The sequence below is a fragment of the Pristiophorus japonicus genome, chromosome 13 (assembly GCF_044704955.1).
Source record: "Pristiophorus japonicus isolate sPriJap1 chromosome 13, sPriJap1.hap1, whole genome shotgun sequence".
Classification (NCBI taxonomy): Eukaryota; Metazoa; Chordata; class Chondrichthyes; family Pristiophoridae; genus Pristiophorus; species Pristiophorus japonicus.
Window position 1 is genome coordinate 79,637,045 of NC_091989.1, and position 26,688 is coordinate 79,663,732.

At 43.5% G+C, this 26,688-nt stretch overlaps 1 protein-coding gene across 8 annotated transcripts in view; it reads left to right on the forward strand.

Annotated features, from left to right (window-relative positions):
- cfap54 (cilia and flagella associated protein 54) overlaps nucleotides 1-26,688 on the forward strand; it is a 724,932-nt gene that overhangs the window by 681,773 nt on the left and 16,471 nt on the right. For 7 of the 8 annotated variants that reach the window (XM_070897703.1, XM_070897704.1, XM_070897705.1 and 4 more), the window contains 4 exons: nucleotides 8,578-8,795; nucleotides 15,314-15,484; nucleotides 18,752-18,858; nucleotides 21,646-21,817. In XM_070897703.1, the coding sequence (XP_070753804.1) occupies nucleotides 8,578-8,795; nucleotides 15,314-15,484; nucleotides 18,752-18,858; nucleotides 21,646-21,817 (668 nt within the window). Of the gene's footprint in view, nucleotides 1-8,577; nucleotides 8,796-15,313; nucleotides 15,485-18,751; nucleotides 18,859-21,645; nucleotides 21,818-26,688 lie in introns of those variants that run through there. The other variant, XM_070897709.1, reaches the window with a different exon arrangement.

The following is a 26,688-nucleotide window of genomic DNA, read 5'->3' on the forward strand; positions in this document are numbered from 1 at the left end:
GGATAGTATGCAGGTACAGCAAGTGATCAGGAAGGCCAATGGTATCTTGGCCTTTATTGCAAAGGGGATGGAGTATAAAAGCAGGCAAGTCTTGCTACAGCTATATAAGGTATTGGTGAGGGCACACCTGGAATACTGCGTGCAGTTTTGGTTTCCATATTTACGAAAGGATATACTTGCTTTGGAGGCAGTTCAGAGAAGGTTCACTCGGTTGATTCCGGGGATGAGGGGGTTGACTTATGAGGAAAGGTTGAGTCGCTTGGGCCTCTACTCATTGGAATTCAGAAGAATGAGAGGTGATCTTATCGAAACATATAAGATTATGAGGGGGCTTGACAAGGTGGATGCAGAGAGGATGTTTCCACTGATCGGGGAGACTAGAGGGCATGATCTTAGAATAAGGGGCTGCCCATTTAAAACTGAGATGAGGAGAAATTTCTTCTCTGAGGGTTGTAAATCTGTGGAATTTGCTGCCTCAGAGAGCTGTGGAAGCTGGGTCATTGAATAAATTTAAGACAGAAATAGACAGTTTTTAAATGATAAGGGGATAATGGGTTATGGGGAGCGGGCGGGGAAGTGTAGCTGAGTCCATGACCAAATCAACCATGATCTTATTGAATGTCGGAGCAGGCTCGAGGGGCCATATGGCCTACTCCTGTTCCTATTTCTTATGTTCTTATAACCTCCAGCTTCACTCACTTAAGTCCAAGGGGCACATACTTGAGCAAATCTAGAGCACAAGTGGTTTAGCCAAAAATCACCATATGTGGCTGGATCACAACAAGTGCTATTGGGCTGTACTCTCCTCCGCTAAACCGCAAACTACTCCAGGATCATTGAGGAGAGCAAAGATAACCTCCTACTTCTTTTCTTCACTACCAACCATCTCCTTAAACCCATCTCCGTGGTGCTCTTCACCTTCACCTCCATTTTCAACCTTCTCTCCAAAGTTCTTGAACATGTTATCGCCTCCCAAATCTGTGCCCACCTTTCCTGCAACTCCATGTTTGAATCTCTCCAAGCAGGTTTCCATCCTTGTCACAGCACTGAAACGGCCCTTATCAAAGTCATAAATTACATCCTCTCTGACTGTGACATTGGTTTATTATCCCTCCTCATCCTCTTCGACCTCTAGGCAGCCTTTGACACGGTCGAACATACCAGCCTCCTCCAATGCCTCTCCTCTGTTGTTCTGCTCAGTGGGATTGCCCTCACTTGGTTCCATTCTTACTTACACAATCATAGCCAGAGCATCTTCAGCAATGGCTTCTCTTCCCATCTTGCGCTGTTACCTCCGGAGCCCCCCTAAGGTTTTAATTAAATATTGGGACTGAAGCTATTGTCTTCAGTGCCCACCACAAACTCCATATGCTGACTACTGATTCCATCCCCCTCCTTGCTCATTGTCTTAGGCTGAACCAGACCCCGAAACATCTATTCAACTCACCCACTTCAGCTCCTGCCTCAGCCCACCTTGTGCTGAAACTCTGATCCATCCATTTGTCACCTCGACACTCGACTATTCTACTAGCTGGTCTCCTACCTCCACTTTCTGTAAACTTCAGCTTATTGAAAACTATGTATCATATCCTGTTGACTCATCATCCCTGCCCTTGCTGACCTTCATTGGCTCCCAGGCCTCTAATGAATCAAAAATAAAATTTGCATTCTTATGTTTAAAGTCCTTCATGACCTCACCCCTCCTTTTTTGTGCACTTCCACCCATGTTTTGGATCACCATTGATTGCTTGCCATCTGCCATCTAGGCCCCTGCTCTGAAATTCCCTCTGTAAATTCCAGCTTCTTCTCTTCCTTTAAGACCCTACTTAAAATCCAGCTCTTCGGCCAAGCTTTTGGTTACTCCATCAGATATCTACTCCTCTGTGTTGGTGTACACTTTTGTCAAATTATACATCTGTGGAATACCTTGGGACATTTTTCTACATTAAAGGTGCTATATAAATATAAGTTGTTGTTGTATTTGACCAACCTTTGAAATATTTGAAGCTGGCACCAAAAGCTTTCCATCCCCATTCCCTCACCTTAATGAAAACTGAAATATCAAGCCAAGTATCAAAACTATAAAAATCAATTTAATCAAATCCAATTTAAACTAATTACATGTGGAGGAAACAAATATCACACAAAACTTGTACAAACGTTACCTTGCAATGAATAGTATCTTGCACATTTCACACCTTTTGAGATAGCACTTTCACTCATCCAAATCCCAGGGACAGGATCATTTACATAATTGGCATAGGCACCAGCTCCTATAGCAGCAAACAAGGTTGCCTGTCTCACAGAGGCGATTGAATCTGAGCAGCAAGCTTCCTCTACAAGAGGGGGGAACCTGGGACCGGGATCGGGCAGAGAGGAAAGTTGTCATTTCAAAAAATATTCAATCCTACAATACCTGTAACAACAATCTGAGATTGATTACTATTTGCAGTTTAAAATTCAGGCCCACAACAGAACTTAGACCTGCTCTCAGTAAGGCATTAGGCCTATCAGTGACACTTGGGGTGAAATTCTCTGGGAAGGCTGTCAACACCTTCCAACATGGATCGGAGTGCAATCCCTTTGTTTGCCTTCAATGGAGCAGAAGCTTGGTGGAGCCAGATTCTGCCCTACAATATGGCACCTGCGAAAATTAAGGTATCAAACACTTGCATTTATACAGCATGTTTAATGACCTCGGGACATTCCATAGCACTTTACAGGCAATAAAGTACTTTTGAAATGGAAACGGGGCAGCCAATGTACACACATCAAGCTTCCACAAACAGATCTTATGACAATGACCAGATAATTCTGTGTCAGTGACTTTGGTTGAGGGATAAATATTGGCCAGGACACTGGGGAGAACTCCCCTGTTCTTCAAATAGTGCCGTGGGATCTTTTACATCCACCTGAGAGGGCAGGCGGGACCTCCGCTTCACATCTCATCCAAAAAGACGATATATCCAGCAATGCTGCACTAAACTGTCAGCTTATGTGCTCAACTTACTAGTGCTGGGCTTGAACCCACAACCTTCTGACCTTCAGAGACGAGAGTGCTACTGGCTGACGGCCATTGCACCTGTGTACTCAGTTTATGGACTCGTTTTTTTATTAGCTTTGATTGTAAGTTTTATGTACTTCTTTCTTCTCAGTGAATATTTTTGCTTATGTTAGTGCCATCAATTGTCAATATCAAGGAGTTCCAGAAAAGGTATAACTTAGGTTGAGTGAAGAGTAAAACTCTCTCCCACCTACCCCAACAATGTGACTTAGCCACCTCAGAAGAACAACCTTATTACATCATTGTGAATTTTTTCATTGTTCATTCTTGTAATGTATTTGCTTCATGGGTTCTTTGCTTAAGAAATCATAGCAACACATTGCTACTAAAAACTAGTTGGTTTATTAGCAAAAGGTTTAACATCACATTTCACATTACATGAGAACTTAAGAAATAGGAGCAGGAGAAGGCCACCTGGCCCCTCAAGCCTGCTCCACCATTTAATAAGATCATGGCTGATCTGATCATGAACTCAGCTCCACGTCCCTGCCCGCTCCCCATAAACCTTTATTCCCTTATCGCTCAAAAATCTGTCTATCTATACCTTAAATATATTCAATGACCCAGCCTCCACAGCTCTCTGGGACAGAGAATTCCACAGATTTACAACCCTCTGAGAAGAAATTCCTCCTCATCTCAGTTTTAAATGGGCGACCCCTTATTCTGAGACTATATCCCCTAATTTTATTTTCCCCTATGAGTGGAAATATCCTCTCTGCAGCCACCTTGTCGAGCCCCCTCATTATCTTACATGTTTCGATAAGATCACCTCTCATTCTTCTGAACTCCAATGAGTATAGGCTCAACCTACCTTCATAAGTCTACCCCCTCATCTCCGGAATCAACCTAGTGAACCTTCTCTGAACAGCCTCCAATGCAAGTATATCCTTCCTTTAATATGGAAACCAAAACTGTACGCAGTACTCCAGATGTGGCCTCTTCAATACCCTGTACAGTTGTAGAAGGACTTCTCTGCTTTTATACTCCATCCCCCTTGCAATAAAGGCCAACATTTCATTTGTCTTCCTGATTACTTGCTGTACCTGCATACTCACTTTTTGTGTTTCATGCACAAGGACCCCCAGGTCCCTGTGTACTGCAGCGCTTTGCAATTTTTCTCCATTTAAATTATAATTTGCTTTTCTATCTTTTCTGCCCAAGTGGATAACCTCACGTTCTCACATTATACTCCATCTGCCAAATTTTTGCGCACTATAGCCTGTCTATATCCCTTTGCAGATTTGTTGTGTCTTCCTCACAATTTGTTTTCCCACCCATCTTTGTATCATCAGTAAACTTGGCTACATTACACTCAGTCCCTTCATCCAAGTCATTAATATAGGTTGTAAATAATTGAGGCCCCAGCACCGATCCCTGCGGCACCCCACTAGTTACAGATGGCCAACCGGAAAATGACCCATTTATCCCGACTCTCTGTTTTCTGTTAGTTAACCAATCCTCTATCCATGCTAATATATTACCCCCAACCCTGTGAGCTTTTATCTTGTGCAGTAACCTTTTATGTGGCACCTTATCGAATGCCTTCTGGAAATCCAAATACACCATATCCACTGGTTCCCCCTTATCCACCCTGCTCGTTACATCCTCAAAGAATTCCAGCAAATTTGTCAAACATGATTTCTCTTTCATAAAACCACGCTGACTCTGTTTGATTGAATTATGCTTTTCCTAATGTCCCGCTACAGCTTCCTTAATAATGGACTCCAGCATTTTCCCAACGACTGATGTTAGGCTAACTGGTCTATAGTTTCCTGCTTTCTGTCTGCCTCCTTTTTTAAATAGGGGTGTTACATTTGTGGTTTTCCAATCCGCTAGGACCGCCCCAGAATCCAGGGAATTTTGGTAGATTACAACCAATGCATCCACTATCTCTGTAGCCACTTCCTTTAAAAGCCCCTAGCATGTAAGCCATCAGGTCCAGGGGAATTGTCCGTCTTTAGTCCCATTATTTTACCGAGTACTACTTCTTTAGTGATAGTGATTGTATTATGTTCCTCCCTTCCTATAGCCCTCGATTATCCACTATTGGGATGTTTTTAGTGTCTTCTACTGTGAAGACCGATACAAAATATTTGTTCAACATCTCTGCCATTTCCCTGTTCTCCTTTATTCATTCCCCAGCCTCATCCTCCAGGTGACCAACATTTACTTTAGCCACTCTTTTCCTTTTTATGTACCTGTAGAAACTCTCATTGTTTTTATATTCCATGCTAGTTTACTTTCATAATCTATCTTCCCTCTCTATGATTTTTTTTTTAGTTGTTCTTTGCTGGCTTTTAAACGTTTCCCAATCCTCTGGCCTCCCAGTAGTCTTGGCCTCATTGTATGCCCTAATTTTCAATTTGATACCATCCCTTATTTCCTTAGTTAGCATGCCACCCGCCACCACCTCAGTGAAACTCCAACGTTGCACAAGGTAGGCAAAGCCATAAAACAGCTTAAGAATAACAAGGCTACGGGTGCAGATGGAATCCCTGCTGAGGCGCTAAAATATGGCAGAGAGGCGCTGTTGGCGCGGATACATGACCTCATCTCTCTCATCTGAAGGGAGTAGAGCATGCCGGGAGATCTGAGAGATGCAGTGATTGTGACTATTTTTAAAAAGGGGGACAAGTCCGACTGCGGCAACTACAGGGGAATCTCCCTGCTTTCAGCCACTGGGAAAGTTGTCGCTCCAGTTCTCCTCAATCGTCTTCTCCCTGTGGCCGAGGAGCTTCTCCCGGAATCACACTGCGGATTTCGTCCCCTACGGGGCACAACAGATATGATCTTTGCAACGCGCCAGTTGCAGGAAAAATGCAGGGAGCAGCACCAGCCCTTATACATGGCCTTTTTCGATCTTACAAAGGCCTTTGACACTGTCAACGTGAGGGTCTATGGAGCGTCCTCCTCCATTTCGGATGCCCCCAAAAGTTTGTCAACATCCTTCGCCTGCTTCACGATGACATGCAGGACTTGATCCTTATCAACGGATCCATTACAGACCCAATCCACGTCCGGACCGGGGTCAAACAGGGCTGCGTTATCGCTCCGGCCCTCCTCTCAATCTTCCTCGCCGCCATGCTCCATCTTACAATCAACAAGCTCCCCGCTGGAGTGGAATTAAACTACAGAACCAGTGGGAAGCTGTTTAACCTACGCCGCCTCCAGGCCAGGTCCAAGATCACCCCAACCTCAGTCGTTGAGCTGCAGTATGTGGACGACGCCTGCATCTGCGCACATTCAGAAGTTGAACTTTAGGATATAGTCAATGTATTCACTGAGGCATATGAAAGCATGGGCCTTACACTTAACATCCGTAAGACAAAGGTCCTTCACCAGCCTGTCATCGCCGCACAGCACTACCCTCCAATCATCAAGTTCAAGATCAAGGGGTATGGGGAGAAAGCAGGAATGGGGTACTGAAGTTGCATGTTCAGCCATGAACTCATTGAATGGCGGTGCAGGCTAGAGGGGCCGAATGGCCTACTCCTGCACCTATTTTCTATGTTTCTATGTTTTCCACGGCGCGGCTCTGGACAACGTGGACCATTTCCCATTACTCGGGAGCCTCTTATCAACAAAGGCAGACATTGATGCGGAGATTCAGCATCGCCTCCAGTGCGCCAGCGTAGCCTTCGGCCGCCTGCGGAAAAGAGTGTTTGAAGACCAGGCCCTCAAATCTACCCCCAAACTCATAGTCTACAGGGCTGTAACAATACCCGCCCTCCTGTATGGGTCAGAGGCGTGGACGATGTACAGAAGGCACCTCAAGTCGCTGGAGATATATCACCAACGATGTCTCCGCAAGATCTTGCAAATCTCCTGACCAGGCTAACATCCCCAGTATTGAAGCACTAACCACACTCGATCAACTTCGCTGGGCAGGCCGCATAGTACGCATGTCAGATACGAGACTCCCTAAGCAAATGCTTTATGTGGAGCTCCTTCATGGTAAACAAACCAAAGGAGGAGAGCGGAAACGTTATAAGGACACTCACAAAGCCTCCCTGGTAAAGTGCGACATCACCACTGACACCTGGCCGCAGACCGCCCGAGGTGAGGAAAGTCCATCCGGGAGGGCGTTGAGCTCTTTGAGTCTCGACACAAGGAGCATGAAAAGGCCAGGCACAGGCAGTGGAAGAAGCGCATGGCAAACCAGCCCTACCGACCCCTTCCCCCGATGAATGTCTGTCCCACCTGTAACAGGGTCTGTGGCTCTCGCATCAGACTGTTCAGCCATCAAAGAACTCACTTTGGGAGTGGAAGCAAGTCCTCCTCGATTCCGAGGGACTGCCTATGATGATGAGTTGGCCACGGATCCCTTCTCTTACAGTCTTTCCTTCTCATTGGGATATATTTTTGTTGGAAGTTATGAAATATCTTCTTAAATGTCTGCCACTGCTTGTCAACTATCCCATACTTAAATCTATTTTCCCAGTCCACTTTAGCCAACTCTGCCTTCATACCTTTGTAGTCTCCTTTATTTAAGCTTAGGACACTGGTTTGAGAGTTACCAGTTCATCCATCAGGCTCACAACCACCTGCCTAATCGTGGATTTCCCGAACCCAACTAGCTGGGGTTTTAACGAGTCTTGTGAACATCACATGACTGGTTAAGCCACTCCAACTCAACTGCTCTACAACTATTTTAATTGTAACTTTAAATCAAGTGCTCCAGTCCCTCCTGTGCCCACCTCTGGTGGAAGGCCGCAAGTGTACTGGTGGACACCGCATACTCCATCTCCATGGACACCCTGGCGTTAACATAGCTGTGGAAGAGAGGCAGGCAGTCGGGTTGAACAACCCCTTTGACCGCCCGCTGCTTGGGCCGGTTAATGGCCACCTTGGCCAGGCCCAGGAGCAGTCCTGCGAGGAGGCTCTCTTACCTGCCTGCCGGGTGCCCAAAGATCAGGAGCGTGAGACTGAATTGCAGCCAGACATCAAGGAGCAGCCCCATAAGATGATGGAAGAGGGGCTGCAACAACAGCTCTACAAACCTGTGAGCATCCTCACGGATGCATACATTACAACTCTAGCCATAGATTGCAAAATAGGAGCAGTTTTGTACAATAAGCCCTTTCCCATTTGGAACTGGATTAAGACTATTCACTCATTTTGGTTACACTTGGCAAGAAAAGGGACTCTTTTCTTATTGATATAGAGAAGGGACGTTATTCTTGCTTGATTCAAGCCCAGACCTGAGAGACAAACTGACAACCTGAATGAGCAATATACTAACTGCCCCTACATTTTAAATTTATGTTGATGTTCTCACCTATTAGTGAATGTTGTTGGTTCAAAGAGCTGATGAGTATAATATTAATTTAGTAATGTGGGTTAAAAACTGGGCAATGTAAAGATTTATTACAGTTACAAAAGTGTAGCAATTGACACCAGTCATAGATGTGTTGTAACATTATTGTTGTGGAGCAAAAGATCTTTAGTTCTGAATACTTGAGATATTTTAAATTTGTATTTTAAAATTAAATCCTTAAATATTTTTCTTTCAGTTGATACAGATTTATTGAAGTGTGCTATGAATAACGCTGAAGATGGAGTTCATACACCTGTTTTTAACACAGGCATTTGTCTGCGACTGGGACTAATGCATTCATTTTTAATGACCCACCTACCTGAATATAAAACTTTTTGCTGTGTTGAGAGTATTCCTATAATCCTTTATGAACTATTTGACAGGAGTCTCAAGTTCCCGGACTTCCAACCTGAGGTAAAATTTATGTTCGCAATATTTTGTGGTGAATTTTCCAAAGACTACCCAGAATGAGTTTCTTGAATGGCATACACAGGCTATATAACTTTTCAGCATCACACAATAAAAAATATTAGCGGCTCATTAGCCCTTCCTGTAATGTTATTTGACATAGTTTAGGAAGTTTGTTATAACTGTTTGCTGTACAGTCATGCTCAGTGACATCTGACAGCACAGATTAAGAAAGGCCATTCAGCTCATCAAACTAGTTACTTCTCAACTTTTACAATCTAGCCTATCGCGCACTCTGAGCTGCTGAGATAAATTTCTGCACAATTACTGCCAAGAGTGACTTTATAGCACTAATGCATGCTGTTTTGATTGCCTCAAATAAGCACACTTATTTAAACATTATGAGTTAAAAGTTAAAGACAACAACACCCAAAATGGTGCCTGAAAAAGTTTATTTTTTAAGAAGTGATCCTCGCCAAGCCTCACCTTGTTTCTTAGATTTTCAAACAGAATTGGCATCCGGAGCTCAGAACTGATGACAGATTCGAAGGTGTCTGTGTCAGTTGCACTGCAGACATTTCCAAATGAGAAATTAAATAGCCTACATTTACGGTCTGCAAAATAAAAATTTGGCTAAAGTGTTTCACAAATTGTAGCACACTGTTAGAATGATGATATCGATGATATCTTAGATAAAGATGCCAGGCTTAACTTTTTAAGCTTTTAATATTATCTATAAATTTAAATTGTGCACACTGCAGCCCAACTTTTACTGTGTATGTGTTTTTTAGCAGTGATATTTAGGATTGTATCTTTTCACGGTTGTATTCTGCAGTTGGAACAACCCAGGGAAATTTATCCAAATCTAAAATCAGTGTAGAACAATATGAAACATAGCCAATTAAAAATGTACACCTCTGATGATATTCAAGAAAATTAGTTCAGAATGAAAAATATCAATAGCGTTATTGAAATAAGTTGAAAAATCTAAGGGGCCGAAATTGCCCTCCACCCCATTAGGGCGGATAATTAAAATTTACTGACGAATTACCGCCAGTACTGATGGGGTGGGGAATAGAGGGAAATTGCCTACTTTTGTCTTTAAAAATCAACGGGGCAGTGTTGAGGGTGGCAGAGGGGCGGAAGCGAGTCAGGAGTGGGGCAGAAGGCAGGCAGTGTCATCAGTGCCATGTTGAGCACGTCACAACTGGAAACAGTTAGAGATGTTACAGATTTTAAGCAAATACAGAGGCAGGAAAAGGGGGAAGAGGAGGAAAGAATAAAAGGGAAGTTCTCTGATAGGGTGGAAGGCAGAAGTGATTAAACGACACAAGGGATGATAATGCAAAGTGACAGGAGATGGTAATGGGATAAATAGAGAAACAAAAGATGGTTCGAGAGGAGGTGTATATAAGAATATCAGAACCATCAGCAACAACTGCCATCTAAAAAAAAATGGGAGAGGTTATGATCTAAAATTGTTGAATTCAGTGCTAAGTCTGGAAGGCTGTAAAGTGCCGAATAGAAAGATGAGGTGCTGTTCCTCCAGCTTATATTGAGCTTCATTGAAACAGTATAGTAGGCCAAGGACCGAGAGGGCAGTGAGTGGGACGGCAAATTAAAATGACAGGCGACCGGAAGCTTGGGGTCATGATTGCAGATTGAATGGAGCTGTTCCACAAAACGGTTACCCAATCTGCGCTTGGTTTCCCCAATGTAGAGGAGACTGCATCGTGAACAGTAAATACAGTATAGTAAATTGAAAGAAATTCAAGTAAATCGCTGTTTCACTAGAAGGAGTGTTTGGGGCCCTGGGTGATGGGAAGGGAGGAGGTTAAAAGTATTAGTGGATACCAGACATGACTAGTATCTGACAAAATGCTCCTCAGTGATATGAGCTGCGAATTCCCTCAGAGCTGCTGCCACTCTGCTAGTATAACTTCACAGTCAGTGTGGTGGAAACATAGTTCCACGGTAGAGCATCAGTAGCCCTGAGGAAATCACTGCCCATGTTCTCCCTTTCATAAACCCACATCAACTTACAACTTATTGGCTTTACATCACTAGCCACTTGAGATTCGTGACTGCAATAGAGAGCTCCACTTAATGGACTACTGTTCCACCTGTGGATTACTCTGGTAATGCAATTGCTGATGTATAATAATAAAAGGGTCACGTGGCCAGGTCACCTGACAAGTATTCGGTAGAGCCATCTTGTAGTCTGCGTGTTTATGATGTCGTAAAGAAGATATCACATTGGCGAACGAGGATAGGATAATCGGATTCCCTAGCTGAAATTTTTCTATTGATTAATCTAGCCAACCAACAGGGACACTTGGAGAGATTCTTTGTTTTGCAGCACGGCTAAAAATCCAAGGTAAATTTCTAGCACACTGTTGACATTGCCAGAGACCAGATGGCCGCGCCTATGGGAATAATAGGGTGCTTGGGTGAGTTCCATCACGACTGAGACTTTCAGAGTGTATGTTGAGGTGCTAGAAATGTTTTTCCACACAAATAGTATCATCGAAGTCCCCAATGATGAAAATCGTAACCAGGTGGTTTTAGAAAGAAAACGGGCTATCTTTCTCATTAAAGCAGGCCCTGAGGTGTATGAAACCCTGAAAATGTGCTTGTGCGCATCAAGGCAAAGGACACTCCACTGACAGAGATTCTAACCAAGTTAGAACAGCACTACAGTCCTGAGCCCCTGGAAATTGCAGAAAGTTATAGTTTTGGAATACAGGATCAATTCATTGATGAGAGTATCAGTGAGTACATTGTAGCTTTAAAAAAGCTATCCATTCACTGTCATTTCAGAAACTTTCAGGACCGAGTATTGTGTGACCACTTTGTTTATGGAGTGAAAAATGAAGCAATCAGAAGAAAGTTGTTGACAACTCTTAACTTAACTTTTGATTTAGCTTGTCAGACAGCTAGGTCAGTGGATATGGTCGACCAATATTCCCGAGAATTTCGTACTATTTCCAGTCATCAAACAACCAAGGTGAATCGCCTGCAGGTTAAAAGAAAAAGGCAAATGGGCACCAAGGCCTCAGCAACTGGCCATGGTAACAGTAAATTGAAGTCATGCTATCAGTGTCTGGGACAACACATTGCTCAAAGCTGTCCATATGTGAAGGCAGAGTGTTCCTTCTGCAAGAAAACTAGACATCTTGCAAAGGCATGCCAACTGAAGAGTAAACCGACTTTCAAGGCTATAAGTAGAAATTGCCAGAGACTACATAGCATTGAAAAAAAGCAACAGGGTGAGGAGGTTTTGGAGATACACATCATCAGAAGCACAAGGGTATCTAACAGCAATTTGCGAAGTATCGTTATCCAAGTAGACATTGCAGGAACCAGGATACCCATGGAAATCAATACTGATGCATCCGTGAGTGTAGTACCGGAATCGCTATATCTTGACAAGTTGAGTGATTTTCCACTGGAGAAGTCGAACATGGAGCTGTGAAGCTTCTCAGGAGAGCAAATCCCTGTTGTAGGACATATCACCGTACCGCTGAAATACAAGGATCAGTTTCAGAGCTTGCCTCTCTTAGTAGTGTCAGGAGACAAGTCTGCCTTGATAGGTAGAAATTGGTTGGGGTCACTGAAACTGGATTGGAATGAGATTTTTCGTGTTGAAACGAGATTTTCATTGAGGATGATGTCATCAAGCAGTATCTGAAGGTATTCTGCGAAACAGGCAGTCCGATCCAAGGCTTCAAGACGAGTGTCAGAGGACAGAAGTACGCAAGACCAGTTTACTGCAAGCCACATCCCGTACCATACGCACTCACGGAAAAAGTTGAGCAAGAACTCAAAAGACTAGAAACTGAGAACATTATTTCTAACGTAGATCTAAGTAATTGGGCTACATCCATTGCTGTTGTACCTAAGAACCTAAGTCAGATGGAAATGCTGATACTATGTCCAGGTTGCCATCCCCATCATAAGTTATACACAATGGGGAAGAAGTGTTCTATTTTTCATACATTCATGAACTGCCAGTCACAGCTGAGGAGATTGGTAGAGTAACCAAACGTGACCCAGTTATGTCAAAGGTGTATGATTACATAGTGAATGGCTGGCCAACTAGGTATCAGAGGAAAATATTCATCCATACTTCATTCGTAGGAATGAATTATCAATGGATAAAGATTATATCATGTGGGGTGCAAGAATAATTATTCCAAATAGGTTCAGGTCTAAATTGTTAAGAGATCTTCATGACCAGCATTGGGAATGTGCTTGACCAAGAGTTTTGCATGCAGTTACTTATGGTGGCCAAGTCTAGATAAAGATAAAGAGTACATCGTTAGTCAGTGTACAACATGTCAATCGGTAAATAAGAAACCACCATCAGTACTATTACAGCCATGGAAATGGCCTCCCAGGTTGTGGCAAAGGATACATATAGATTATGTTGAGCTAGAAGGACAGCAATTGTTCATTGTGATTGATAGCCATTCGAAGTGGGTAGAGATGTTTCCGATGTGGAAAATAACAACACGTAAAACACTAGACAAATTGCGAAGATTGTTTTCTTCATATGACCTCCCAGAAGAAATTGTTTCGATAATGGGTCGCTTCAGAAGAATTTGCACAGTTCATGAGCAAAAACGGTGTGAAACATACCAAGGTTCCACCGTACCACCCTGCTTCAAATGGTGCAGCAGAGCGGACAGTACAAATTGTAAAACGTGCCCTCATCAAGCAAATGTTGGATCTAAATCCAAATAAACGGCAGTTGTCGTTGGACCACAATTTTGCAAATGTTCTACTTATCGTAATACTCCTCATACAACCCCTGGTAGAACACCAACACAGTTGTTTCTCAAACAACAGCCAGGAACCAGGTTCTTGTTATTAAAGCCAAACCTGGCACAGTTAGTAGAAGAGAAGCAATTAAAAGAGTAAGAGAATCATGATAGACGTTGAGTAAGAGAGAGAAGTGTGAAATTGAATCAGAAGGTGAGAGTGAAGCACCATCAGCATAAATGATTAAAGTAGTTACCAGGAAGAGTAGTGAAGATATGTGGTCCTCGCACATATTTGGTCAAGATGTTTGATTATGGACAGGTTAGATTTGTTCACAAAGATTATATTTTACCGACAGATGTGGAAGGAGTTGAAAGTTGGAATGATTCGATTATTTCTGATGAATCAGATAGTCTGGTTACAAGTAGAGTACCAGTAGCAAACCCTACATCAAGTGTACTGGAAACAAGTCCAAGAGAAAGTCAGAATTTAAGAATTTGAGTCCGAGTCAGGCAGACAAATAGTCTGAAGTTGTAGAGAGTCCAAAGATTACCCTTGGAGAAAAATTCTCCTCAATACCAGTTAGCCTAACATCTCTGGTATTGGTGAGGCCTCACCTGGAATACTGCGTGCAGTTTTGGTTTCCATATTTACGAAAGGATATACTTGCTTTGGAGGCAATTCAGAGAAGGTTCACTTGGTTGATTCCGGGGTTGACTTATGAGGAAAGGTTGAGTAGGTTGGGCCTCTACTCATTGGAATTCAGAAGAAAGAGAGGTGATCTTACCAAAACATATAAAATTATGAGGGGGCTTGACAAGGTGGATGCAGAGAGGATGTTTCCACTGATAGGGGAGACTAGAACTAGAGGCAATAATTTTAGACTCAGGGACCCCCCATTTAAAACAGAGATGAAGAGAAATTTCTTCTCTCAGAGGGTTGTAAATCTGTGGAATTCGCTGCCTCAGAGAGTTGTGGAAGCTGGGACATTGAATAAATTTAAGATAGAAATTTAAGATAGATATAAATGATAAGGGGTTATGGGGAGTGGGCAGGGAAGTGGAGCTGAGTCCATGATCAGATCGGCCAAGATCTTATTGAACGGCGGAACAGGCTCGAGGGGCCGTATGGCCTACTGCTGCTCCTATTTCTTATGCTCTTATGTTATTAAGATCAGCCTAGAATGTCTAAGTCGGCACCAAGTTTGGAAAGTTCTGTTCGAGATTGGTATCCTCTTTAAAACAGAATACGAATGGTTAAATTTGATTTGTAAATATGGCAAAATAAGTCCATATCTTTTGTTGTGTGTATAACCATGCACATAATGTATGATGATTATTTTGTTATGATTACTTCTTCATTAAGGAGGGAGGTGTAGTGTAGAGCGCCACCTAGTGGACTACTATGGTAATGCAACTGCTGATATCTAATAAAAGGGTCATGTGATCAGGTCACCTGACAAGTTTTCGGTGGAGCCATCTTGTAGTCTGTGTGTTTATGATGTCGTAAAGAAGATATCACAGTGACCTCAATAGACTACAAGATTTTTTTCCTTAATCAGCCCCTAGCTAAGCAGCCTGTAATGACCAGAACTTGCTTCCAGCATTCTTTAAGATTACATTTGCTGTTCTAAAACAATTAATGGCTGTGTTTGATGTTACCATTTTGGTATTTTCCTGTTGCTAAATTCCAACATGAGCAGAACCATCGAACTTTGTCTTTATTAATTAGACATTAATTAGTAATTTTGTATGTTGCAGATTTACACAAGTGTCTTTGGAGAATATATGTTGACATCCCCAGGGAACAGTTACATTGGTCAACTTACTCCCCAGATAAGCAAGGCAGTATACTCTTCAGAGAAAGAGCTACGTGTCCAGTGGTACCTGCCAGCTCTAGTAACACCTCCTACAAGTTGTGAAACTCAGAAGGTAATAACTAGGTGCAAAACAGCAGACAAATAGACACCAAATGAGCCAATTACAGTTTTCGGCCTTGAAATTCCGTTGCTCAATATTTGCGCCAAAGCAACATGGTCTGGAGAGCTGCTGGCACAAGAATTTTAGGGGTCAACTCATTTGTGTATCCACTGGAGGAGTCATTGGTGTAAATCTCATGTAAAACAGCAGTGCTGTGCTGGGGTAATTGAAAACTGGAGGGCAACTTTAAAAAGCCAATTCTGGGTGAAGATTGTAGTAGCAGACTGGGGGAGCAGCAGGTAGGTAACAAAAGAGCAAGGCTCACTCAGTTCACTGTCAGGTAGCTTGACTAGATGTTTCATAAGTGTTTTTATCCTACTTTTCAAGAATGCCTACCACAGGAGCAGCTGGCAAAGAATGCCAGAGAAGGGACAAAGGCACAGCACAGAGGGCTTCAATACTTTCCTCAATAAAGTACGGCAGAGGATAGACTGGCTATTCATGGGAGAAAGCCATGAGGCACTGGCACTAAATGCCAACTCTCTCACCCAAGAGAAAAGTAAATCCCTGTATGTCTTAAAACTCAGATTTACATGAACAACAAAACAAGAACATAAGAAATAGGAGCAGGAGTAGGCCATTTGGCCCCTCGAGCCTGCTCCGTGGAGAGGAACAAGGAGAGGAACAGATACGGTCGATACTAGGACTACTTACTAACACCATATGACCAACACATTATGGAGCTCTTTGGCAGAGAGCACTGGAAGGCTCAGATATTGAAGAGTCACTTCTTCCAAAACACATTGCAGCCAGCACAGACTCTTAGGGGAAAAGTGGTTAATAGGCCATAAATTGACAAAATAATAGCCAGATCAATAAAGTGCCATTCATTCTCACAGAGGACGATGAAAGTCTGCAGCAAGCCTGATAGAGCACCATTCGCCAGAGCATCTTGCATTAACAGTCACACTGGCACAAAGCCCAGAGAAAGAAATTGCGTGGTCATTATTTAGTGAACTGGGGAGGCAGCATACAATGAAATACATATCAGAGATGATTGTGTCAGTTCGGAAACTAGTGATCATGGGCCAGCACATTATAAATAGAGGTCCTGTGTGCTTGCATGCCCCTGATGACTTGCCTCTTTATCTTACCCTTAGTGCATTGCTTGCAAATGAGGTTGATAAGAGCGTCTGGAATGTATTGAGCTTTATGTCAATAGCAATGTAAAGGTGGAAGAGTGTTTGTGATCAGTGAGTCTGCCATGGAGCGGAGAGCTTTAGTAGTGACAACTGCAGTGTTGACCAGTACTGCTGGCCATATACATACAGTTGGACCTTCTCTCCTGAATGTTAACACTGCTGCTATTAATGATTTGTGGTGCAAGATTCAAGGAGCAGTCAAAGCTACATTTGGCTGTCATTAGAAAAGGTTTCAAAAACCTCTATTTTACATTCAAGCAGATATTTGTGCTTAGTCAGGAGATGGTCTCAGCAGTGGCCTAGTAATGTTAGCAGCAATCCATTACCACCTTTCCCTGCCTGGAGATGCAGCACTAGAAAGCAATAAAACAACATTGTCTGTGGCAAAGGAGACCCCTGACACTGAAATTTTATCAGGGTCGTCACGGGTCCAATCCCTCCACCTCCATCCCCCATCTGGATGGCCTGACAGTGCTCCGCTTCTTTGAACAGGCCCAATGACTAGCCCATCCACCACCACCCTCCTCCGCCTGGCTGCACTTGTTCTCACATTGAACAAATTCTCCTTTGACTCCATTCACTTCTTCCAAATAAAAGATGTTGCTATGGGAATCTGCATCGGTCCTAGCTATGCCTGCCTTTTAATGGGATATGTAGAACATTCTTTGGTTCCAGTTCTACATAGGTCCCTCCCTCACCTCTTTTTCTGGCACATTGATGATTGTATCAGTGCTGTTTCCTAGTCTTGCCCTGAATTGGAAAATTTCATTCTCTTTGCTACCTTCACATGGTCCATCTCTTACTTTCTCGACTTCTCGTCTCCATTTCTGGGGATAGGCTATCAACAAACATATACTATAAGCCCACTCACTCCCACAGCTACCTTGACTATACTTCCTCCCACCCCACTTTCTGTAAGGACACTTCCATTCTCCCAGTTTCTCCGTCGCCATTGCATTTGTTCTGATGATGCCATCTTCCATATGAGTGCATCCAATATGTCTTCCTTTTTTCTCAACTGAGGGTTCCCCTCTACAATGATTAACAGGGTCCTACACTTCTGGTCTCACCCCTTGCCCTCCCTCCCAGAACCACAAACTTGTCCTCACCTTTCACCCCACCAGCATCCACATTTAACTCATCAGCTTCCACATTTAATGCATCATCCTCCGCCACCTCCAGCGTGATCCCACCACCAAACACATCTTCCCCCTTCCCTCCCCTTTCAGTATTCTGAAGGGACCGCTCCCTCTGCGACATCCTGGTCCACTCCTCAATCACCCCCAGCAGCCCCTCCTCTTCCCACGGCACCTTCCCTTGCAAGCACAGGAGATGCAATACTTGTACTTCTTTCAATTTAGTATACTATATTTGCTGCTCATGATGCGGTCTCCTCTACATTGGGGAGACCAAACGCAGATTGGGCGACTGGTTTGCGTAACATCTCTGTTCAGTCCGTAAACGTGGCCCCGAGCTTCCTGTCGCCTGTCACTTTAATTCTCCGCTCCACTCGCACTCTGACCTCTCCATCCTCGGCCTCTTACACTGTTCCAACAAAGCTCAATGCAAGCTCGAGGAACAGATTAGGCATTTTACAGCCTTCCAGACTCAACATTGAGTTCAACAATTTCAGATCATAACCTCTGCCCCCATTTTTTCAGACGGCAGCTGTTGATGATTCTGCCATTCCCAGTTACACCCTATCCAGACCCATCTTTTGTTTCTTTACTTGTCCCATTACCATCTCCCGTTGCCTTGTATCGTTTGTCGTGCAGGACTCACTCCTGCCTATCACTGACCTTCCCTTTTGTTCTTTCCTCCCCTCCTCCTTTCCCTGCCTCTGCACATGAATAAAACCCGCCGTATCTCTAACTTTTTCCAGTTCTGACAAAGGTTATCGACATGAAACGTTAACTCTGTTTCTTTCTCCACAGATGTTGTCTGGCCTGCTAAGTATTTCCAGCATTTTCTGTTTTTATTTAAAAAGGGATAATTATTTTACTACATTGCAAATGTTAGCTATGAATGAGGAAAACAAAAAAAATTAACTTAAATTGCTTTTTGTTGCTTCATTCAGGTCTTATTTATATATGCATTCAATGTGAGGCCTATTACACTGATCAGCCTCAAGACAAGCACGTTGACTAATGGTTTCTGTGGTTACAAGTGGATTTATTTAAAACGGTATTAAAAGTATATTTTTGTAAATATATATTAGCTTTATACTTTACTAAAACAGTGAATTTGTTTTTAACAAGGCTATCACAATAGAAGGATAATTATCTTAAAAGATGCAAAGTTCATTACATATATGTTATTTTGCTCATAATTATCGATGTGAAAACTGCTCAGTGCCAATTGAGATATATAACAGTATTTTATTAAATTGAAGAGCAATTACTCTTCTGCACAAATTATTAATTGAATATGTTAGTAATTTGCTCTTTACATAGGTTAATTGTACATTGAGGTGCAGTAATTTTGAAATTGCCTTTCTTGTTTGCTGGACCCTCTATTCAATGGTCTGTTGCTATTCTGTAGAGGGCATTTTCCTGTTTCCTTATACTATCCACAGGATCTGTGGGGCCTCATCTGTGAGGCAGGCTTTCAAGATCTCCTTGTTCCTTCTATGAATGCCCAAATTTGCTGACTTCACAACTGGATTGATGGACTGAGGTTTTTTTAATAGTGATTACATGCCTTTAGGACAGTTAACAGTGATTCAGCAGATTATTGCAGGTATCTTTTGATTAGCTATTCAGTTGTGCTTTACTTGTCATGTACCTGAGAACTTAAAACACACAAGAACATATGAAATAGAAGCAGGAGTAGGCCATTTGGCCCCTCGAGCCTGCTCCGCCATTCAATAAGATCATGGCTGATCTTCTACCTCAATTCCACTTGCCTGCACTATTGCCATATCCCTTCATTCCCTTAATATCCAAAAATCTATCAATCTCTGTCTTGACTCCCCAGCCACGGAAACATCCTCCCTGCATCTACCCTGTTAAACCCTGTAAGAACATTGTGTGTTTCAATGAGATCACCTCTCATTCTTCTAAACTCTAGAGAACATAGGCCTAGTCTACTTAATCTCTCCTCATAGGACAATCCCCCAATCCCAGGAATCAGTCTGGTGAATCTTCGTTCCACTCTCTGTGGCAAGTATATCCTTCCTTAGGTAAGAAGACCAAAACTGTACACAGTACTCCAAGTGTGGTCTCACCAGGGCCCTATACATTCTGCAAGTGTGTTCAAAGAAAATACAGTACATAATCACTGCACTAAGAGCAAATTAAACTGCTGTGTCATAAGTTTATAGCTAAAAACCCGTCATTCAAATTGAAATTGCTACCGTTTAGACATTTTTCCAAAGCCCTTTTTCATGTTTGATGACTGTTTTACATTCTCCTATTAACTGAACCATCTTAATTCTTTGTCTCATTTATATTAGTGTAGCAAACTCTAACAATTAAACTGAATCATGGTAAATTACTTCCTCGAGGATACCTAAGATGTCCACTACATCTCCTATCTTGTATGTGGCAGAAATTGGAATCAGTCCACAAGGGGTTAATCTTTCCTTTTTAGAAAACTGCCTTAGCTGAACTTTCTTTTTCCTTGGTACACAGTTTAAGGTCAAAAAGTGTCAGGATAGGATGTTATATATGAGCCACAAGCAAACACAGAGCTATAAGAGCTGGCTACTAAAAATTTCACTTGCCTTATACACTACTTCACTTTAAATATCATACAGTCATTCAAGCGTGATGAAATACAATTTGCCATTAAGAGGATTATGTGGAATGCTAATGGAAAATTTGCACAGCAAGGCTGTTGGTCTTACAAGACAAGAGTGAGTGGAGATAGGGCTGAATCTGACCCCAAACCCCATCCAGTGTGACACTGAATTTGGAGCAGGGCTTGTTTCTGGCTTTATCTCTATATACATCTCACATTATTTCTTACATAGACTTCTTTCTGTCTCTAGCTCTTCTCATTTTGTATAAGTCTCTCTTTCACAGTGTCTCCTCTCTTATGACTCTGTCATACTTTCTATCCTTTTTTTGTTTGTATGTCTTAGTCTATCTATCTGTTTCTCTCTTACTCTTTCCTTTTCCTGCCACCTCCTATTAAGACCTATAGTGCAACTTGGGACATCAACCCTCCAGTAGCTATTGGAACTTCTCTCTCTGGGCATGTGTTGCTGGTGTGCATGTAACTATTCTATTGATGTTGTATTTCTTTCCCAGTCATGGACCCCTAGCCTCAGTCCCTGTTGCATCTCAGCATGGAGCTAGGCTTTCCCCCTCCCAAACTCTCTTCCAGGCCTGATATGAGTGAGCAGAAGGCTTGACTGGGAGGAAAGGGAGAGGGAAAGCCAACGATGAGTAAGCAAACAGGAAGGCAGGGGCCAGAATGCAGCCAGCTTAGAGGCAGAGGCCTCCTGGGATTAGAAGGTAAAAGCTGGGAAGAAGCAGGCAGGAGGGAGTGACCACAGTGACTGAGCCTGCCTGAGGCCAGGAGACAGTAAAACAGGGATGCTTGAGGCCTACGTGAGGTCAGGAGATGGTGGCAAAATGCATCCTCTTCCCTCTGGGACATGGAGTGAAGCCCCAGTATCATAACAAAAATTAAAAGTCATTTTATTAATAATTCCACCATCTCCAGACACTTTCTAAAGCAAGCTTTATTAAAAACAAGTATTTACTGCTGTAACTTTTGTGATGCTACTGGTATTAGAACTTCACCTAATAATATTGAAAGGGAAGGAGAGGCCCATATTTTCCCATAGCTTCTTGCCACCACCCTCTTTCCTTGATCCTGCAGTGGAAGGGAAGTCTGGAGCTTTGAGCGGGACCTAGAGATGAGGAGTGGGGTTGAGTACAGGTGTAACCTGGGGTTTCTACAATTATATGTTTCTACAGTTATGTATTCCTACAGCCATTAATGTTTCTACATTTTTTTAAGAGTTCTTTTGTTGCTGAAGAACATTTCTGCATTAAAACAAAAGTCTGAGATGCTACTGCAAGCAGAAATTCCACAATCCGTTTCACTGCAGCGCAGTATTCATAAACTGAGGCAAAGGTATATTCGAACTGACTCTTCGATGAATGTTCAAAAATTACCTCCGCAGATGGAAGTAAGTTAAAATATTAGTATGTTGTATTTCTTTAAAGTATTAGAATAGCATTGATTGGCCCTGAATTTGTGGTCAATGACGTAGCTAAGGAGTACGCTGCTGACATCCGATCGGAATACACACTTACCTTGTGTAAACCCCGCTTCGAGAAGTTGCACTCAAATGCTGCAGAGTTGTGCATAACGTAGTGCCCCACCGAGCCCAGGGGTGCAGCATTGTGCGTGGGGAAGAGTTCCTTTCACTTCCTGATTCTTAGCCAATCAGGAAACAGAGAAAATTGCTGATTTGCCCACAACTCATTTTAAATAATTTAGCTGCCAGAAATGCTATTTTATTAACAAATTATGATCATTGCAATAGTATTTAATGCACAAACCAAGATTTCAATATTTCTAGAATTCGATCAACCATTGAAAAGTCTTGAGATACTTTTTACTGAAGGTGTCCTTAAAACCATAAAACTCGATGAGGATGTTTTTTTATAGAAAGCATGTAACTGAATTAATATCGGCCCTTTAATTCTGGGCCATGACAACGTAAACCTATAATTACAATCTCATAGTTCTATCGATGTGTTTCTCCTCTATTAAACTAATTAACATTTAATTTATTTAAGTAATCTAAAATTGAGAGTTTAAATAGGAAATCATGAAAATGAATCCTATCTAAATAGAAGTTGGGAAATAATTAAACCGAAACTACAAAAGGCCTCTGGGCAGCTAAGACGTGAAGATCAAAGTTTCTTTCAAAGTTTGTATCCGCTCAGTGAAGCAGTGCCTCATTGTTATGGGCAGTAGCATAAACCTAGCTCAACATTAATTACAGTTTTCTCATCCCTGCCTCCCCTTACGCTGTGCAACAGGCTCCTGTGCCTGTTTGTAACAGACATAAAAATCTTCAGGGTAATTAATGCGCAGTAGGTGGGCAATTAGCCCAACTTTTCGCCAGCACGTTGATTTGAATGAAAAAAAGAAAGACTTGCATTTATATAGCGCCTTTCACCACCACCGGACGTCACAAAGCGCTTTACAGCTAACAAAGTACTTTTTGAAGTGTAGTCATTGTTGTAATGTTAGAAACGCAGCAGCCAATTTGCGCATAATGTGATAATGACCAAATAATCTGTTTTAGTGATGTTGATTGAGGTATAAATATTGCCTAGGACACCCGGATAACTCCCCTGCTCTTCAAAATAGTGTTATAGGATCTATTACATCCACCTGAGAGAGCAGACGGGGACTCAGTTTAACGTCTCATCCGAAAGACAGCACTCCGACAGTGTAGTGCTCCCTCAGCACTACATTGAATATGAGTCCAGATTTTTGTGATGACACATTCAGCGAAGCCTATGTGCATTTAGCGCATGAAAAGAGGTAGGTGCACTTCTGGTGCAGGTCACATCGGATGCCATTTTGGTGTAATGCCGATTTGACAAACGCATTTTCGACCTCAATGCTGCAGCCAACACGCAGAGCTGAACCTGCGTTTAGCCGCAGGAAAGACACTCCACCAATACTATTAAAGGGATCATCACATGCTTTCAGGTTAGTTGCTGATTGATTTCTACTGGCTCTTGGTGAGTTTGTACAAGTCTTTCTTGGTTTGGTGTCTTATTTGAAGTTGTTGAAATCTCAAGGAAGTAGTGTGGCAGGTTACTTCAAGGCTTCTGCTCAGAGTAGCGACTCCCAGACCTGCAACATGATGGGGAGAATGAGCAGAGGTGACACAGAGGAGGAAAAACTGCTCAAAGACGATGGGGAGGGCTCTCAGCAGGAGGCCATACTCATTCAGGGTCTAAGGGAGCAATTCTCCTACTTCAACCTCAGCAAGGAACAACGTCTCCACTTCACTGCTTACTGAAATCTGCCACCTGTTGCCAGCAAACCATTAGCCTCAGAACAGGATGAGAACGGCATTGTTAGTAGCTGCGAAGGTGAGCGTGCCCTTGAATTTTTATGCGGCAGGCTCATTCCTTGGAGTAGATGACATCTCACAGTTTGTCATTCACCGTTACATAAGGGAGGTCACTGAGGCTCTGGATAGCAGGCTTCCCCATGGTGCACGGTGCCATTGACTGCAGACACATTGCTTTGCGGGCACCACATGTGAACTTGGAAATGTATCGCAACCGGAAGGGATTCCACTCCATCAATGTCCAGTTGGTGGGCGACCATACACAGCATATCATTCAAGTTAATGCTTGATATCCTAGCAGCAGCTATGATACCTTCATTCTGCGGCAGTCCGCTGCATCATCTGCTTTTGAGCCACGACGACAAACCAGAGGGCAGCTACTGGGTGACAAGTGCTATCCGCTGACCACCTGGCTCATGATTCCGGTGCGCAATCCAACCATATGTGGGCAGCATGCATATAACAAAAGCTATTGTGACACACACAATTTAATTGAGCAGACCATTGGGGTCCTCAATGCTCCCGTTGCTTGGACCTATTTTCTATGTTTCCATAGGAAAGGGGTACTGAGGTGAATGATCAGCCATGATCTTATTGAATGGTGGTGCAGGCTCGAAGGGCCGAATAGCCTACTCCTGCACCTATTTTCTATGTTTCTATGGAAGGGCCCTGCAGTGTCTCAAAATTCGTCATGGTCTGCTGCATGCTGCACACCACCATCATGAGGGCACAGCCCTTGCCACCAGTTATACGGTGAAGCTGAGGAGGAGGAGGGGGAAGGGAAGATGCAACCAAGATGAACCCTTTCTAGATGGGCTGCCTGGGATCAACTGATCCGACCGCAGTACTGGTGAACGCAACCCCAATTGTCCATTCATCCACAGTCCCACATATTACCTTCCTTCTGTTATGGACCATCATAGCAGCCACATGCTACAATAAAAGCCACCACAACTTTATGCCTCAATCCATCCAATATTACACAACAAAGTCAACTAATCACCCTTGTGCATTCCCTTGGTGTCTGTCTTCCGTGTGCCATTGCATGTCTTAGTGTTCCTACGCAGCGCTACCCCAGTGGCTGCAGCATGGCTGGTGGAAAGCTGCTGACTTTCAGTTGGGAGACTGAAGATGGCCTTGCAGGATGGCCTCAAGACCTCTAGGCCTGGTAGACAATGCTGCGGACTGCACCACCTCGGCTTTGGTGGCAGCAGTCTGGGCTGGCAGGCAACTGCAATGACACTGGTGGAGTGGCAGTGATGGGAGAGCGAATGCTGTCATTCTGAAAGAGAACAGCAGGTTCAAGCTCCATAGAGCCACTGCCACTCCTCTGGAGTGGCACCTCAGCAATCCTAGTATTCTGTTGGAGGGGACAGATTGCTGGCCTGCTGTGACATCCTGCAGGCCTCTTTCAATACTGGTAACCACAGCCATGATGGTAGTAATTGGTGCTTCTGTGGCAGCAAGCAAACCTTGCATGACTTCAGTCTGAGCTTCCACTGCAGCACTCAGACATTGGATGGCTTCTGCTAGTGCTGCAATGGAAGCTGAGGCATCAGCCATCAGGCACTGTCTAACACTTTCATGCTGGAAAGGATGGGCTTCAAGCTCTGCGCAAAGCCCTGTGCAAGGTTGGTGCCGGACTCCTCCATGCCCCTTGACATTACACGCAGGTTTTCTGGCATGCCTGCCAATGCATCAAGCATTTAATTGTGTATATCCATCAGCCTTCTTCTGTAGGCTGCCCCATCGAAGTCCTCATTTGAGTCCTGTGCAGCAGAATTTGTGTGCGACCCTGCCCTCTGGGGAGCTCGCACATGCGCTGCCCTTTCCCCCTGCCCTGGCTGCAGGCCAATCAGGCCCAGTGTCTCACCACATGCAGATCCTGCGTCTAACCCATCTAAAGTATACAGATTGTCAGTATCTGAGCTGGTGGCCTCCAGTGTGAAATTGAGTGATGATGATGTGTGTTCTGCATTACTTCCTTCTTCCTCTTGCACTTCCTGCTCCTCCAAAACTGCCTGGCCAGGGTGCGGTTCTTCGCTATCTGAAAGGACAATGACACTAGGATTGGGTTGCGGTGAAGGGAATGGTGGGTAAACAGGAGGTGCATGCTTACACCATCTGCAGTTTGTAAATCAGAAGAGATTGTGGGCCACGGGTTAAGCGATGACCTTTCCAATTATCTCCAGCAGCGTCTCTTCCATGGGGTGAGGTCATGCAGGCACCTGTTCTCCATAAGTTAGGTCCTACTTCCGCCGGTTGTGAGCCCCCTTGTCCTGCAAGAAAAAGGGAAGTGTGTCAGTGAATGTGGGGAAATGTGTTTGGGTGATGTACCTGTCATAGTTGAATAGCTGTGGGATGTGGGTGTGAGGCTTGCAGCACTGGTAAGAAGGTGAGGTGAAGCTATGAATGTCAGATATGAGTCTTGTGTGATAGAGATTGTTGGTAGGTGAATGTTAGTGGTGTGCTGCATTGAGCAGTGTGTGATGCTAGTGATGCAGATGGAGGGATATGGCATTTGAAGATGAATTCACTGACCTTGGCCACTCATGTGAGGCCATTAAACTTCTTCTTGTACTGCGTCTAGGTCCTCTGGGTTACACTGCTTGCATTGACAGTGACGGCTATCTGCTGTCATTCACTTCTTAGCATGTGTCTGGAGGGCCTCTTGGCCCCCTGTGGATTGAGGACACCTCTCCTCCAGTCCACCTCTGACACCACGGTCTCGAGTGCTGCATCCAAAAATCTGGGAGCCCTCTCTCTGCCATGTTGCCCCAACTTCACTCTTCCTGTAGGTCACACTGTCCTCTACAACAACTTTTAGTACCTGCTGCAGCCAGAATACACTTCCCCGATAAGTGGTGCATGATGGCTTTAAGAAGTGCAGCTTAACTTTAATTGCTGCTAGCCTCGCACGAACTTGGGCTCCTTGCTGAAGTGTGCAGCCATCAACA